The 16288-nt window shown below is 31.9% G+C and overlaps 1 protein-coding gene across 2 annotated transcripts in view; it reads right to left on the reverse strand.

Moving 5' to 3' along the window:
• Positions 1 to 16288, reverse strand: part of LOC107071710 (protein O-mannosyl-transferase TMTC1) — a 174325-nt gene that overhangs the window by 59534 nt on the left and 98503 nt on the right. For both annotated transcript variants that reach the window (XR_016175987.1, XM_015330933.2), the window contains exon 6: positions 6063 to 6166. Coding sequence is in view for 1 of the 2 variants with exons in the window: in XM_015330933.2 (XP_015186419.1) it covers positions 6063 to 6166 (104 nt within the window). In the remaining variant the exon portion in view is untranslated. The remainder of the gene's footprint in view (positions 1 to 6062; positions 6167 to 16288) is intronic.

Consider the following 16288-nt stretch of genomic DNA (forward strand, 5'->3'; position numbering starts at 1 on the left):
AAATAAAAACTGTTTCTATAAAAAATTCATAAAAAGACGTCTTTGTTGAGCCTCGCAACTGCGTATAACCCCTTAAAAAGAACATAAAAAAAGAGACCCTTTATAGTATAAAGCAATTGTTAAACAGATTTTCAACATCATCAAAGTTATAAAACGAGATGAGGAAATATATTTAAAAAAGAACTACTCATTGTACAATCTTTCTCTCTCTTAAAGACTATAATATTTTTTTTAAATGAACAAATAAAAAAAACGAAGATAAATTAGAAGTTCCATCCGTGCGGTATCGGTTTAACGAGTTTCTTTTAAAACTATATATGTACTGCGATCTTGTGAGATAACTTCTTTTTTACAATTTTACCAAGAACGAGTTTGCGGAGATCGATTCAGTAATGGTTTCGAAAGCTTCCCCTTTCTTTGCTTTCATTCTGTACTGTTCTTTGTGGATAGTGGGATAAGCAGAGTCGGGTTAACACGATACACTTACAAGGCACCTTAAACTGATAAATGGTTCGAGAAGCAACTTTCTTCGATTTCGAGTTTGCGAGAAGATCGTGAAACCGTTCGTTTTATCGTGAAACTTTCGAAGGGTAACGAGAATTAATCGCCCGACTATGAGGCAAGCCAACGAAAATGGATCCGCGGTTTGAACGTCCTCAAGAGTTAACTCCGGATGATCGAGAAAAGGCTGCTGTTGTAGTATCAACCGATCGATCAGCGAGGACAACGCTTGTACGACGAGAGGTTCCTTTCTTCTTTCTCCTTTTTCCTCTTTCTTCTCTTTCTCCTCCTTCTTCTTCTTCTTCTTTCGACAGGATCACATTGACGATTGGAATCCGAAGCTCGAAGCTCTGCTCCCGATGACACGTAATTTACGAGAAAACTTCGATCTGTCCTCAAAGTACATCCCCTTTCCACTTTACCCATTGACGCTCTGTCTTTCTAATAGAACCAGGTTTGAGCTAGGGACCGAAATACCTGTGTCATGTCTATCCAAAGATACCACGTCACCACAATCCGACATTTATACATACGAAACGTGTATATCCAAGTTGACTCTAATGGTCAGAAAACTTATTCAGTTTCTGTTTCGCTAACTTCTATAACAAAATTGTCCTTTCGAATAGTTAATATCATTTGCGAAAGTTTTAGTTCATCGTTTATTTAGATCGAAGCTTTTTTATAGTTTACTTTCTATTCATAGATATATGATATTAAAGTAGAAAAATTTGTTAAAGTTTTTTTCAATGAATGTTGATTCTTTTTTAAATTCATGATGAATCTAAAATTATATTTCATAACGATGTGTATCTGATATGTAATACTATAAAATATGAAATATATACACGTTATCACTGGTGAATATAAACTTATATACTTTAAAACAAATTAGAAAATTATTTGATATCAATTGTTAGAATCGTTATTAGTAAAATAGAGTGTCGAAAAAATTGCCTGTAGTGTTTCAATATAGATTATGAGAGGTACTTTATCAATATCTACTGTCAAAAAAATTAATGTATCTCTCGAAATCAGAAATGCTCTTTATCGAGGAATACTTTATCATATTGAAAATCACGTGTCGAAAGCAATATATTTGGCTTGACAGGTAAAATTATATTACAAAATTAAGAGCCGTATTGTTGAAAATAATATCACGCTTTGATCGACGTTACATTTTTCCTAGAAATGTCATTATTTGTAAAGTATATTTTCCGTTAACTAAAACAACGGATACCTACGTACGATTTAACAATAAAAGATAATTTATCCGGATAAAATATGGGATGGATTATGTCGTATTACGAAATTGATTGATTTATAAATCTAAATTCATTGGTAGAACGAATTTATTTATAGCACACACCGCGACACACTAAGCAGAAACTTACCGTTCGTCGCATATGTTCTTTAAAAAAAAGAAAAAGAAAAGAAGAAGAAGAAGAAAGAAAGAAGATATTAAATACGCAACCGAGTAAAAAGTTCAGTAACTTTTTTACGAGAAAAGTTATGTAAACAGTTTACCGCATTACTCTTTCCCCTTTGAAATATATTTTACAGTGTCTCCGAGCTTAAACCTTCCCGAAGTTATGAATCTTTGGACGAGTATTAGCGGACGAAGTAACGCAAGAAAGATTTTACGAGCTACATTGCGATATAAATCTCAATAAACGTTTTCGGTCAATTAAAAAAATATATTAAAGATGTTCCTGCTATACATAAATATAATTTATTACTCTAAGAATGCGATAGCGCGTTTTAAACGTTTGTTTTGTTATGCATCACTGAAATAGTTATATTAACAAAATTAATCAATGTTCAAATTCAATATATATATATATAAATAACTTAGTATGATTTTGCAACTTGAAATATCACAATTTTCAAATCAGACGAAAAACTCGATCTTTTATTTAAGAAAATTAACTTTTAACAATTACTTTCTTTGAAACTTATTAAATAATAGACAAATAATTATTAATCAGTACAATAATAAGTTTGAATTATTAAATATCTTTTTAAATAACCTTACTATACAATTTCATGTTATAGCTTAAACGTAATGAAAACGATTAAAGCAAAGTCATCATTCGTCTATCGACTAATCTCGACAACGTATCTGAAAGCGCTTTAACTTAGTTGTACCATAGCTTCTAATCATTCATACTCCTATGCATAATACATCATATAGTGCAGCGAAGTTGACTAAAGATGGAGAATCGCAGAGGTTGTATATAATAGGAAACGTACCTCCATAAAGACGACTTGGTAAGCGAAGCAGCAAACTCGAAACACCAAGGGATGAAAGAGAAGAGTGGAAGGGGGAAAAGGAGAGAAGGGGGAGAGTAATGTAACGCGTCGAGCATATTTCCTACTAGACGATGCTCTTACCATCGTTAATATTTTACGCAATACTACTGTGGAATACGTGAAAATGATGCATCTTTAGTAATACAAGGAAATATTATTATATATAGTTATGCAAACGATCAAAAACAGTATCAAAAGAAGGGAGAGAGAAAAAAGAAGCAAAATATTGTAAAAATTAATTTATTAATTGTGGAATAATTGCTTTAATATGCTCTAATATGTATAATCACCATAAAGTAGCCTTTTAATGAGCTCCAAGAATCAACCCTGTACACCACATATAATACTTCACCTATCTATTATTACCCCTTTCCCTCATTTCTCTCTAGGCGACCTTTAAAGCGAGAATAGTTTAAGTCTTTGTTGGTTAGTATTCATGGTAAGTCTAGGGTATTCGTTTGGGTATCGCAACGAGGTAATACTTTATTCTAATAACAATCCTCTCTAGAGAATGTTCCTAGTATACAAACCTCTAGCATTTACTTTATGTATCGATATTATTTACAATATATGCATAGGTATATGTGAACATGTATTCAACAATAGGATATTTATTTTGTCGTTAAAAAATAATTATTATGATTTAAATGTTATTTCAATTTAGGTTTTAATCTCATATAGCGACCAATAACAGACAGCTAATAATGACTCTAGATATAAAAAACATAGATGAACAAATTTTAGAATATAAAAACTTATTAGAGTATTCTAAGAAGATATGAAGCCTTTGTTAACGTTTTTTGAAAGGCCATATATCCAACACTTTGAAAGCAGCATGTCGTAGACTAGAATAATCATGAATTCTCACAAGTATATATTCCGAATTATACATCTCATAAAGTATTCCGAAGCAGTTTTTAGTATTTCGTATAATATTCGTATAATATTCTAAAAGATTTGACAAAAGAAAAAAAAAGAGGAGTTTGAAGGAAGAGGATTTCGACGAGATTTGGTAAGGAGAATCGATTCGAGGGTGGAAAGAAGAATAATAAGAGTGAACAATGCGTTGGAAGGGATATCGATACTACGCTGATACGACGAAACGGTTAGAATGGAACAAAATAATATTTCAATATGCTAAAATTATTGAACGCGTACTACCCCTCCGTCGAACCCTTTCTTCTCCCCAGTTATCTGTAATCTTGAAATTCGAAGCTTTCACCTTAGTTTTCTGATTGATCCTTTTGTTTTAGCAAAAATTGATCTTTTCATTGAATGTATTGAATAAATTATGAAATAAATTGAATATATAAGAAAATATGATTGGGGCAATCGTGAAACATTGAATGATTAATTAGAATTTTTTATTTAACATTGAGATTACTCACAATTCACAATTTTATCCCCAATGGAATTAAATGAAATAATTATACTAATTCTATTCTGAAGAAATTCCGTTGAAATATAAAAAAAGAGCATCAATTATGCATTACTAAGGACTTCGATATTTTGTCGAGCTACGATTTCCGAATATTGCAGATTTCTCAAAGCAATCCAGGTTGAGAAAGATTCTTCTCACGTACAAGCAATTCATCTTTTGGACAAAGTAGCCACATGTTTTCGCAAATCGCTATGAACCGATCGTAGGTGATCGGAAACCGATAAAAGGGTTGCATATTACTTTACAAACGAATGATCTAATTTTTCATCTTATCGTACAAGATCGACTATACGAAATCAAACAGACCATTTGTCAGATATTATTTATCGTTAAGAAATATTTGATATATTTGATCATTAAGAAATTTGTAGAAAAACAAAGTTAACAATATGACACATTACAAATTTCATGCTTGTCCACTAAATACTTTTAAACTTGTAACATTATTTTTGGTATTATTATCTACTTGCCAGATTTACAAATATTACCAATATAGTTACAAACAAAGATAATTTATAATGAGATATTTAATCGCTTCCCAAAGAAATATTACTAAACTAAATTACGAGTTTCACTGATAAAACGAAATAAAAATAAAAACTAATCCCATTAACGAATTGTAATAATTTACTAGCATGGCATTATTTTGTGATATCTAAAACAGGAAGCAATATATATGCGAAATAAGAGGGTATAACCTGGACGACTGGAATAAATCGAAATCGGATTCCTTGGACACGTTCGTCGATGCGTAAAATCTAATCGTATTTTTGAATCTTTTTCCCATGCTCGCTCGTGTGAGTCGAAAAGTCGAAGTTATAATATACAGAATAAGTCAAAAAGAAATGCTAGTCCCGGTAGAGAGCAAGAATCATAGTCTCGCTTCCCCATTAGACGACGAATGGAATTTATTTTCTACCTGACCGGTCGAGTTGTAATATCAAAGGAAAAAGATCGACGACTGGAAGGATGACCGAGAAAATAAGAGATTAAAGAGAAAAATCAAAATACTTTTTAAATATGAAGTTCTACACGATTTTTAAATAAAAATTACAATTTTGTTTTTCTTTTAATCTTTCATTCAAACGATGTTGTTTTTAATTGATATTTTCCTAATTTTCATTATCCATATCCTAGACTTCTTCTCCTATTAATGTCACTTATTTACTTGAAACAAGCTCAAAAAAAAAACGGAAAGGTCATAATTCGAAATCAGAGAAAACAGATAAAAGTTTGTAAAATTGCAGAAATATCGTGTACTTTCGGCTACTTGCGTTTCGAGTGTTTTACTGAAATATTTTCGTAGAAGTTGTTAAAGAAATACAAGGATCTCTTTGCAAAGTAAAGGCGCGACCGTTCGAATAAAAAAGAATTTTATTCTTTTTCTTCTAAACTGGTCAGAAACTAACATCAGAACTAGAGAGGATTAAAAGAACGTTTTTCAGTTCAAATCTTACAAAGTGGTACTGATCCTAAAAGACTTTTTGAACGAGAGAATTTAAAAAAAAAAAATAACTTTTTAGTCAAACTTTCTGATGTTTTTTATTTCTTAGTTCATGCTTTTCAACAAGCACAGTAACTAGACACTTACCTCATCATTTAAATATAAATTTAATAATATCGTAAAATAAAATTATATCTTTAATATTCTCTGTTTTGTTTTTTAAATATTTTTTATTCTATAATCGACGATTTCATTTTCATTTTACTTCTTCGTGCCTAACGAAGAAGTTTTTTTTAAGAAAACATTCATTCAAATTTTGATCCTTGATAATTATTACATGTTTAAATATGTCGCTACATAACTCACCTAACATGGAAAAAGGGATGAAAAGCTGCAGGATTATCCTGTGGCGAAAATTTCGGTAAAGCACCGTGAAGGAGGGCGAGCCTTACCACCAATAGTATTCCTAGCTGTAAAAACAAAGAAAAATTTTAATCAGTTTTAATTATGTTCTTTTATTTATTCAACGATGACAAAAAATAAAATTGTTTTTTTTTAGTAGTAAATATAATCAATTTTGATAATCGTTGTTAATGTTTAATTAAAAGATATTTAACAAATACTATTTAAAAATTAACACTATTATTATTATATTTTAGGATACAAAATTTTATCCAGATCAATACAGTATATTTGAAATTAGTCTGTACAGTATTTGATGATTAAACTGGTTAAAAAATATCGTATTTAAAAATCGTCATCATAGATGTTTTGTGTAAAAGAAGTTTAAATTTATTATATTTTCATTCTACGCGTACCATAGACTTTCCAAACGAGTATGCATATTTTCTATTTTTTTGTATTGTTACTGTACGCCTGGCCAATCGTAAACAACTACTCGAAACGAGACTACCTCGTTTAACGTTAAATGCGAATTGGGAATGTGAAACGTTACTACAATATAAAGGTAGTATTTATGTGATGCAATTTAACAGCTACTCCTAAATATTTTCACAAATAATGGCGATTCACGTAACTCTTTTCGCGTGACTTAAATTCGTTTAACGTAACGCGTGTACAGGTTGTAAATACACTCGCACGTAGTCCTGTGTTTGTAATTAATACAAGAAAATATATTTCGATTGTTTGAATCAAATACAAATTTCCGTTCCATGAATAACGTAATGACGTAATATTATTTTGATGATAAAAAGAAAAAGAAAAGAAAGGAAAATTTTGCAGATAGTATGCGTTTCGAAATGATCCTTTAAAATTATATCACAGCAAATATACCTTCAACTTCGATAACAAAATAATAATTGACAATTAATATAAATGAAATATCTAAACATTTTACGTAATTTCATGTATTTTATTATACCAATTATAAACGAAACAATAGAAACCAATTAATTAGTTATTTAAAATGGTTTTCATTTACTCTTTTTTTGTTTTTTTGTTTTTTTTTCATTTTGAGCTACAATAAGTTTGAAAAAAGTGGTATAAATCAAGGTTGAAATTATATCGAGAAAAATATTAGAACCAAAACGAAATCAAAATCAAATAGAAACAAACGAGAGAAACGTTGCACCATTGACGATAAAGACGAATCTAATTAAAATAGTTTCCATATACTATAATAAAACTTAAATAAATTATTTTTATACACGAATACTCAATTTTTATAATTTTTATACACGAATACTCAATTTTTATAATTTTTAATTGAGTGAAAGAAAATAATACGAAAGAAATATTTACATAAATTAAAGGACAAGCGTATATTTTAAAATGTAAATCAGTAAATTGGGAAAGTAATACTTTTCTAAACATATATTCATGCGATATCGGACGAATCTAAATCGAGTGTCGTGTTTCACGATCGCAGTATTCCGTTTCCTGTAAATCCCTGAACGAATCCTCGAAACGCAAAGTTACATTCACTGACTCGTATATCGAGTAGCAGTAACAAGATACCAGAAGGATTTATATTTTTCTGAAATAAAAATACGAAACAATCATATCATAAATAAATAAATACAAAAAATCTACGCAGTTATAAATAAGCAAACCATTTACGATATTTTAAAATCCTACAAAATAATATTTTAATTCATAATTGTAATATTTTTGCTTTTTCATTTATCTACTTATTAATAGAAATAAGAAATAACAATAGCATTATTTATTTGTTAAAGATATCATTTTACTTTATCGATGTGTCAATAATATGAGCACAAAGTGTTCGTGGAAATATTTTTTGAAAGAACTGTCTGCACTGTAAATTCTTTTATGAGAACGTCAAAGAACACAAGTAAGCTTTCTTGTTCGTTATACTCGTTGCTAACGTCGAAACGTCGTCACGTTCTCGCAAAGGTGCAGCAGAATTCGTCGTCACATTTCCGTCACGTCCTATGGTAGCTCGCTAACCCAATAAGTCGGCTGACTCGTCGTCGAGCAAACCACTCTCCTTTCTCAACTCTGAGAATTCGAAACGAATGTTAGCAGCTCTTTCGTCTTCTTCACTTCTGCCCACTCTATCTCTCTTTCTCTCTCCCTTTCTTATTCTCTTTCTAACTCTCTTTTCACGTACTGTCCAGAACACACTGATAAAGGACAAAAAAGAAAAAAGAAAAAAAAAGATAACAAAAAGAAGAAAGTAGAAGAATAATGAAAAAAAGGAAGAGAGAAAAAAGAAAAATAAAAAGAATGAAAGGATCTCAAAGAAAGGTAAAAAGATAGTACGAGAGAAAGAAATGATAGAACAAGAAAATATATTGCTTGAGAGAATTCTAATAAAATGCAAAGAAGAATAAAATGATAAAAAAAAGACTATCCCAGAGATGAAAATAGATGTCGACGTTTTCTTCAGTAGCATTCATATAGTTTTCGATATACATTGATATTGATATTCTGAAACACCTCGTTCTTTGTAGTTATCTGACATTGCTAGCCATTTGTTTCGAAAAAAGCTGTACGTATTTTATATACTTGTTCTATTAATATTTATCTAAATATTTAGGCATACGAGTTGCTGCGTACTGGTGCATTGATCAGTACTATGGTATTTATTCTATCATGAGGAGGAGTTAAGGGAATGTGGATTGTAAATCAATTGTTGTTTTTTAACGTTTAATAATTTGGGGGGGCGCTTCTGCGCCCCTGATTGTATGTGTTGTTTTATTATTAATGCATGTATAATGCTAATGCGCATATACTGCTTCGGTAACTGCTGAAACTGATGATGCGAGTATAACGCTGTTGCGTATATACCGCTACTGGAACTGATGAAGGCGAGTATAACGCTGACCCGTATATACCGCCGCTGCTGCTGCTGCTCCTGCGGGTATACCGACAATGCGTGTATATCGCTGCTGCCGCTGCTTCTCCTTCTTCTCCTTCTCCTCCTCCTTCTTCTTCTTCTTCTTCTTCTTCTTCTTGTAGGCGATGTAATGTGGTTCGTGAGTTGTATCGAAGTGCGGGGCCTGGATTCTTATACCCAGAATAGGTTTTCCCACATCCCTTCCCCAGCTTGATTGACCAATAGGTGCAGATTCCCCCTCACTCCACCAGGTTCTCCCAATGAAAGGACTTGTGTTTTAGTAAGGACTATAGAAATGCAAGAATAGGTAAAGCGCATATTCGACCACGCATCAATGCTTTGTCGAAACGACACTATTCACAAAACACTTCCACAAACCCACTGCAACTCATGCCTTACGTAGCGTGCTACGCAACACGAGTATATATATAAATCTTATCTCTATAAAATTTCCCTGTCACAGTGTTTGTTATTCTTATTCTCCGAAACGACTTGACCGATTTATATGAAATTTTTTGTGTATATTCGGTAGGTATGAGAATAGTTTTTCGTATATTTCTTATATCCCTGAGTGATAAGGGTGACCCACCATAATTATTTTTCCTTTAAAAGAATATTAAGAAAAAAGAAAAAAAAAGACAAATGATATGTGCCTATATTCAGACAATGTAAAATTATATGATGTGAAGTAAGTGGTGATCTTATGTTACCGCTCATGCGCAGTTGGCTCGATATTAAGAAAAAAGAGAAAAAGAAGACAAATGTTATGTGCGTAGATTCAGATCTATCTATATATTTATTAGCCACAGCAACGCGTGGCCGGGGTACCCCTAGTACTATTATAAGATATAATAAAAAACTATAATATAATAAAATTATTCCGAACAAATACTAATTATTAAATAAATAAAAATGATAAACTTAATTACGTTTTATTTTTTTTTCTAAAATAACAAAAAAGTAGAGATAATAATAATAAAAATGTTCAAAATCAGTGAATTAAAGAGATAAAAGATATATAATTGGATAAATCATTAAGTCTTTTATACGATTTAATTATTTTTATTATCTTTTTTCATATGTCATACTAATAAAATCATATTTAAATCTATTTTTAACTTTTATTACATTCAGAACACGTTAGCATTTAGCTGAGAAAACCTAGGAAATTTTTCATAACATGGTTGTCTTCTCGGTCTGTCGATAGACTCTTATGGAATATCATATTACATCGCCGCAAGACGTCGACTGACCCTGCAAAATGCGTTGAATCGAATAAAAATTCAATTTCGATGAACGTTCGGTACCGCACAAAACGACGTTACGTCTTTTTCACAACAAAACTAGATGATTCTAGAAACGTTTAGTTATTTCACAATAGAACTGTGTTAAAGGATAGATTATTATTGATAGATTAAATTATATCAATTTATAATATTTATTCTGTCTGAATTGTTACTTGAAATAAAATCTTGAATTTTCTTTATTTTCCTCATTTTAGTGGCCTTATTTTGTCCATTTCTGGCTTTCTTTCTTTCACTCGTCATTTTCTTCGAATGCGTCTTCATTATTCATTTTCTTCTCTATTTCTATTTTCTTCTTTTCTTGTTCTCTGCACGGTAAAACGTTAAAAAGCGACAGAAAATCATTCGGTGATTACACACTCACGTCCTTATTTTCTCGTGCATGCACTGGATATATCAGAAGGGTGATTTTGTGCCGTTTGCGGTACATTTCGGAACTATTTCTCCCTTTTTCACCTTTTTTCTCTTTTCTCGTTCTACGGCTTCGAATCGTTGGAGAGGTAAAATGTTTCCTGGCACTATATATATGTTCGTAGAAGTGAGAAACATACACCTTTCTACTTTTTTCTTTTTCACTCCTTTCCGAAAAGACACATACGGCTTCCTTGAAGCCAATCCGTACTGAGTTACATTTTTTTTTCCAAGCTTATCGACCGAGTATATTTTTCTCTTTGCTTGTGACACGAATTCCTTTTATGCCTTCTGCTCCAGTTTCTTAGAATGTGCTTTGCAAACAGGAAGGAACGGACAAATTTAAGCTGAAATTCACATCGCTCGAAACGGAAAAATTTCTTTCTAAAATTATACTTTGAAGGAAATTACATTTATCATAAAATAAAATATATAAGTATTTTATTATAGATATTATAATATTAGTAAAAATATTATACACTAATATAGATATTATTTATTAGTTATTTAATACGGATTGATAAACGATTACTTATAATCAGACTTATTTATTGATATTTGAAAGATAAATGAAATTAGTCTGTCAATATCGTGATATATATTTAGGAATTTATTTTATAGATTCAAAATTAGTTTTTGCAAAACTATTTCTAATATTCTCTAGGATAATCAATTGAATCAAGTAGGGCTGAAATCGTACGTAATGTTAATATTAGCCTACTCGAGAATAGTGAACAATCTGCAAGGGTAAATCGAAGTACCTTATGGTAATGTCGGGTAAACGCATAACAGCTAAGAGGTAAGTCAATCGGGGAACGATAAACATACTAGCGCACAATCGATAAACAATGTGTGACTCTAATGGATTTGCCAATTGATTACGTTTACCAATTTCTTAGTATCATTCTTAACAAAGTTACTAAAAAAACTATTACATTGAATGATAAGAAGTATTAATTTGATTTCATGTAAATTGATAAAAATGATCTCACTAAGATAACAAAACTACTATCAAACTTTACTATAACGGTTAATGCAGTTGAATGAAAGTAAAATAATCGTAAAATAACAGTTAATGAAATTCATAAAAACCCATTTTATTAAGACTTACAGAAGACGTAATAAGAAAAGCCACAGAAGCGAAAGAATTTTTGTAATTCCACTATTACAGAAGGTCAGGAGAAAGAAAAAGAACTTATGCGAAGAAAGTAAAGAAGCAGAATGTTCTATGCGGTCTTACTCGAAGAAATGAAAGACGGAAACGCGAGAAAAACGAAGGAGTACACGAAGAAAGGGAGATTATAAAGTAGTACGCAGATAACTGCATGAAGGGTAGTCTGTGCTCGCACACCTTCTTCGTTATTAGCATAAATTAGCATAATTCAGAATCGTGTTCGAGTAAAGTAGAATGTAGGTATATGAGGGCGAGTCCCTTCCTACATCAGTGGTCCGATGTATTGGTAAACGCTAGCTCGCACGCTTTCATGATTTTCCTCGATACGACATCCGCGTCTCTAGTTCTGCACGTGTTAAACGTAAAAGGAACTTTCCTAAGTAAGTACTAAGAGAAACGGCTTGAACGACGGAAGGACTTTGTATCGACTTACGACGGATTGCAACTACTACAACCTAGTCATGACATGACTTCGTTTAGTTTTACTTAATTAACGTTTACTTCCTTCAAATGATAAGATGATTTATAGTTAGCTACGTTACGATGATGATATAATTTACGCTACGTTCATATACATATATGTAAGATTTATTGAATTGAAATAAAAGAAATGTTTATTATAATATAACAAACACTTAAATATTAAGGTTTAAGATAAAAATCGAAAAGAAAAAGTAAGTAACAATAATTAGAAACCGCAACCACACTCGTATAACACTCACTAGTCACACCGAATCAAGAAGACGAAGACCGCCTTCTTCATATTCCGCGCTTATATATGCATTCACCCCACCAATGGTCCCAATCACTTCCGTTAATCATTCTCGAAATCTCCAGACTATTCCCAACCGATCAAACAAAAGACTTCTTCCCGATTTCCGGTTCGGGAATATTCGAGAGATTTCGGGATGCTTACAAAACGATAAAATCAGCTGATATCGCTATGCACGCTCGCTTTTCTTTCTTGCCACACACACTCGTATTCATACCACTACACAAACTCACACTCATATTCATATTGCTGCGTGCATTCACACTCATATCCATATCGCTGCGTGCACTCACACTTATATCCATATCGCTACATATTCCTACAAATCTTTCACGTTTATCAATGTTTCCATGCACACCATACACTCGCACTCTTCGTCTTTCTTCCACCCTTCCATATATATAAATGTAGATATAATGACTTACATATTATACCAAACGTATCATATGTGACAAAGTTAAATAATTATATAACAAACTACAGGGATAAGATTCCTCAGTGATTTACGACAAGATCCATTATAAATTTTGACTCTATTATTAATCGATTAAACGCATATTGTACTACAAAAGGGTAGATCGAAGCAGAAAATGTTGCATCGACCAAACGTTCATATTGGCAAAGGTCCATTATTCTGTGCACCATGACAGAGCCGTTTAAATTAATTCACAATGGGGCTACGATGAGGGTTTATGCCGTAAGTCCGCCCGTTTCTTAACTATGAACATCGAGTATACGTAAAGCACGAGGATTTAACAGCACCTCGTAAACTTCCCCAAGGGATTACGCCACGGCGATGTAACGCGTGATTGGTCCTCGTGACCTCGCCACTTTCCTACCCTCCGAACTACACATTCAAAGTCACCTCTTTTACCTAACTACCACCACTAGTGGTGGTAGTATTACGATTTTCCCTCATTTCTCTTCCTCCTTCTCTCTGCTTGGCTCCTTCATTTTCTCCCTTTTCCTTTCCCTTTCCTTTCCTTTCCTTTCGTCTCGCTTCATCAAACGGAATTTTCAACACCACTCGAGAGAAAACTCCTCGGCAAAACCGACGGAATTCGCTTCACCGAATAGATCCAGTTACCGATAAAAGTTCAAATCTCGAAAAGCGCTCGTTTAAAAATTCTTAAATATTCGCTGAACGTACTAGACCGTCCATGGAAATCCGTACATAGATCGAGTTCTGTTCGGTTGGCGCATTTTCAGATATTTTTCGTTTAAATTGAACGTATAAATAGAGGCAGAACGCATACTACGTATGCTTTTTATTGCTAATTTTTTTCATTTTTTTTTTATTGATGCATGCCAAAAAAAGTAATCAATTTTTGTTTTGTCAACTAATATATCAAAGAAATAGGTATACACGAGGTAAAAAAAAAGTTTTCTTGGTTTCTTCCTTAATTATTCTCATAATCAATGATCATAATTTTTTTCTAACTAACAATACATCTTACGTTGACCACTCTTAATTAGGTTTACTTGGTTCCTTCGGTCACCCTGACCTATAATAATTTATCTTAGATACGTCGTAATTCGGGTCATGCCGTTTATTTTCCGTGATCGTAAAGGGAAATTCTCTGGACCAGTTGTATCTGTGTTAACGATCGTTAAACTTACTCGAGGCACGAGAGGCTGTAAACATCGGCGGTCGACTGGTAGGTTAAACGATAAAAACGAAAGATATCGGTCGTTAAGAATTAACGATGCGAACACTGAGATCGTCCGCTAATGCCTTGGATTAACTAAGAAAGATCTGCTGTTTTCTCGGAGAAAAAAAAGAAAAATCACGCGTCTTTATTCGTTCATTTAGTCATGACAAAGTATTATTAGTACCACGGTATTTGAAATTCAACGTTCATTAGAGCGTGGACAAATCGTATTCCGATCTTTTTAACGAGTATGTTAGCTTCCTGTACCTATAGTAATCTTTATGGATACCAAAATCTGTTTGGTCATTAAAATTAATGCTACTATAGATCGAGTTCTAAAAAATCAAATAGAATTTCTTATTAACGAAAAATCCATCATTCTTAGTATAATTCTTGAGCCATTTTAGCTTTCAAGGACGTATTGAGTGAAATTTTTAACAATCTAATTGTTAACTTTCATGCAGAGACAACCTACAGTTTGGACCTTTTTATAAACTCTTTTAAAATATCAAATAACATGCATTCAAGGCCAAGCAGAACTAAAAATCAACTTTACTACAACCGGCAGAGAGCTTTCAAAAATTATGAATGGAAAATTTACGAAGTCTTGAACATGTGGAAGTATTTTTCCTCGTGTTCGTCAACTTTTAAATAAACATTTTAAAAGATTAGTTAACCTGCGTAAAAATTTGTAAAACCTCTCTCTTGTACGTTTAAACTACTTATATTATACAATCACTTTGACTTTTCCTTTCTATAGTGAAAGAAAAGGGCTTCTATTAAAAATAATATCATACAATAACTAACCAATATTCTAAAGTATGATCCGCAATTTATTTCATAATGAATTATAGATAGCTTCATCCTAATAAGGATTCTTACTGATCTTTTGTGGGGGTTTAGGCAGAGAATTAAAATGAAAAAATGATAATATAATATAATATAATATATATTTAATTATGATGATATTTGTAACCCTTTTGCATTCTGTATTTTTGTAACCACGCTACTTTTTGTAAACTTATGTAAATACCGCTCGACATCACATAATTAATTTAATAAACTATACTATATCATCATCTTCAGCTCAGTTCATATATTTCTCTCTGTGTGAACCCCCCACAATATGTATATAGTTACCTTATAACAATTTTATTCAATACAATTTTAATAAAATGCATCAACGACAAAAATGCATTAATTCTTGATATATCAATCGTACATGACTGAACATACCTATGATTTACCATTTTTAATTAACGTTTCATTATCCTTCTATAACCTCCAGACCACCAAATTATTTCACGCAACAATACCTCTCGGAAATAAATCATAAAAAATGTAAAAGCTTCACATTGTAAAAGTTTTAAAGCGGCTACAATGTTTTCGCCCGTGGTAAATTTTAATTTCAACTACCGGACGTACGTGTTAGGTAGAAAGGTAACAACATTACCGTATCGTTAAATGGATTAACACTCTACCAAAATATAATGTATTTTCCGGACATACTGGTCTCTTTCTTTAAATGTACTTCCATGTATACATTTTTCTTTTATGTTTTATTTCTTCTGAAATAAACTAAATAATTTTTCTTGATACCATAACGATTGCGTGTGTCAGCAAAATAACTATATATTATATATATATATATATATTGGATATCCATCTATTTTGATAGCATACGTTTCAAAACGAACTCGATGAAAATTGAACATCGGTGGTTATCGTCAAAGTGGTTGTGCTTGATTAAAGTTTCACGTCGATTTTCCCTGCAATACTGCATTTTCAAAAGCAATCGTCATTAACAAGTTGCGCAAAGCCGAACATAATGGTATTTATTTACCAGTGGTAAACGTGGTGCTTATCGGTGGAATTATATTTTTATCGCGGTTCGACTATCGTAATTTCAAGATCACCGAAACTATCGATGACAGGTATTTTTCACTAACTCAATAGG

The sequence above is a fragment of the Polistes dominula genome, unplaced genomic scaffold (assembly GCF_049000335.1).
Source record: "Polistes dominula isolate Pdom_NZ unplaced genomic scaffold, Pdom_raw_medaka contig_15, whole genome shotgun sequence".
NCBI lineage: Eukaryota > Metazoa > Arthropoda > Insecta > Hymenoptera > Vespidae > Polistes > Polistes dominula.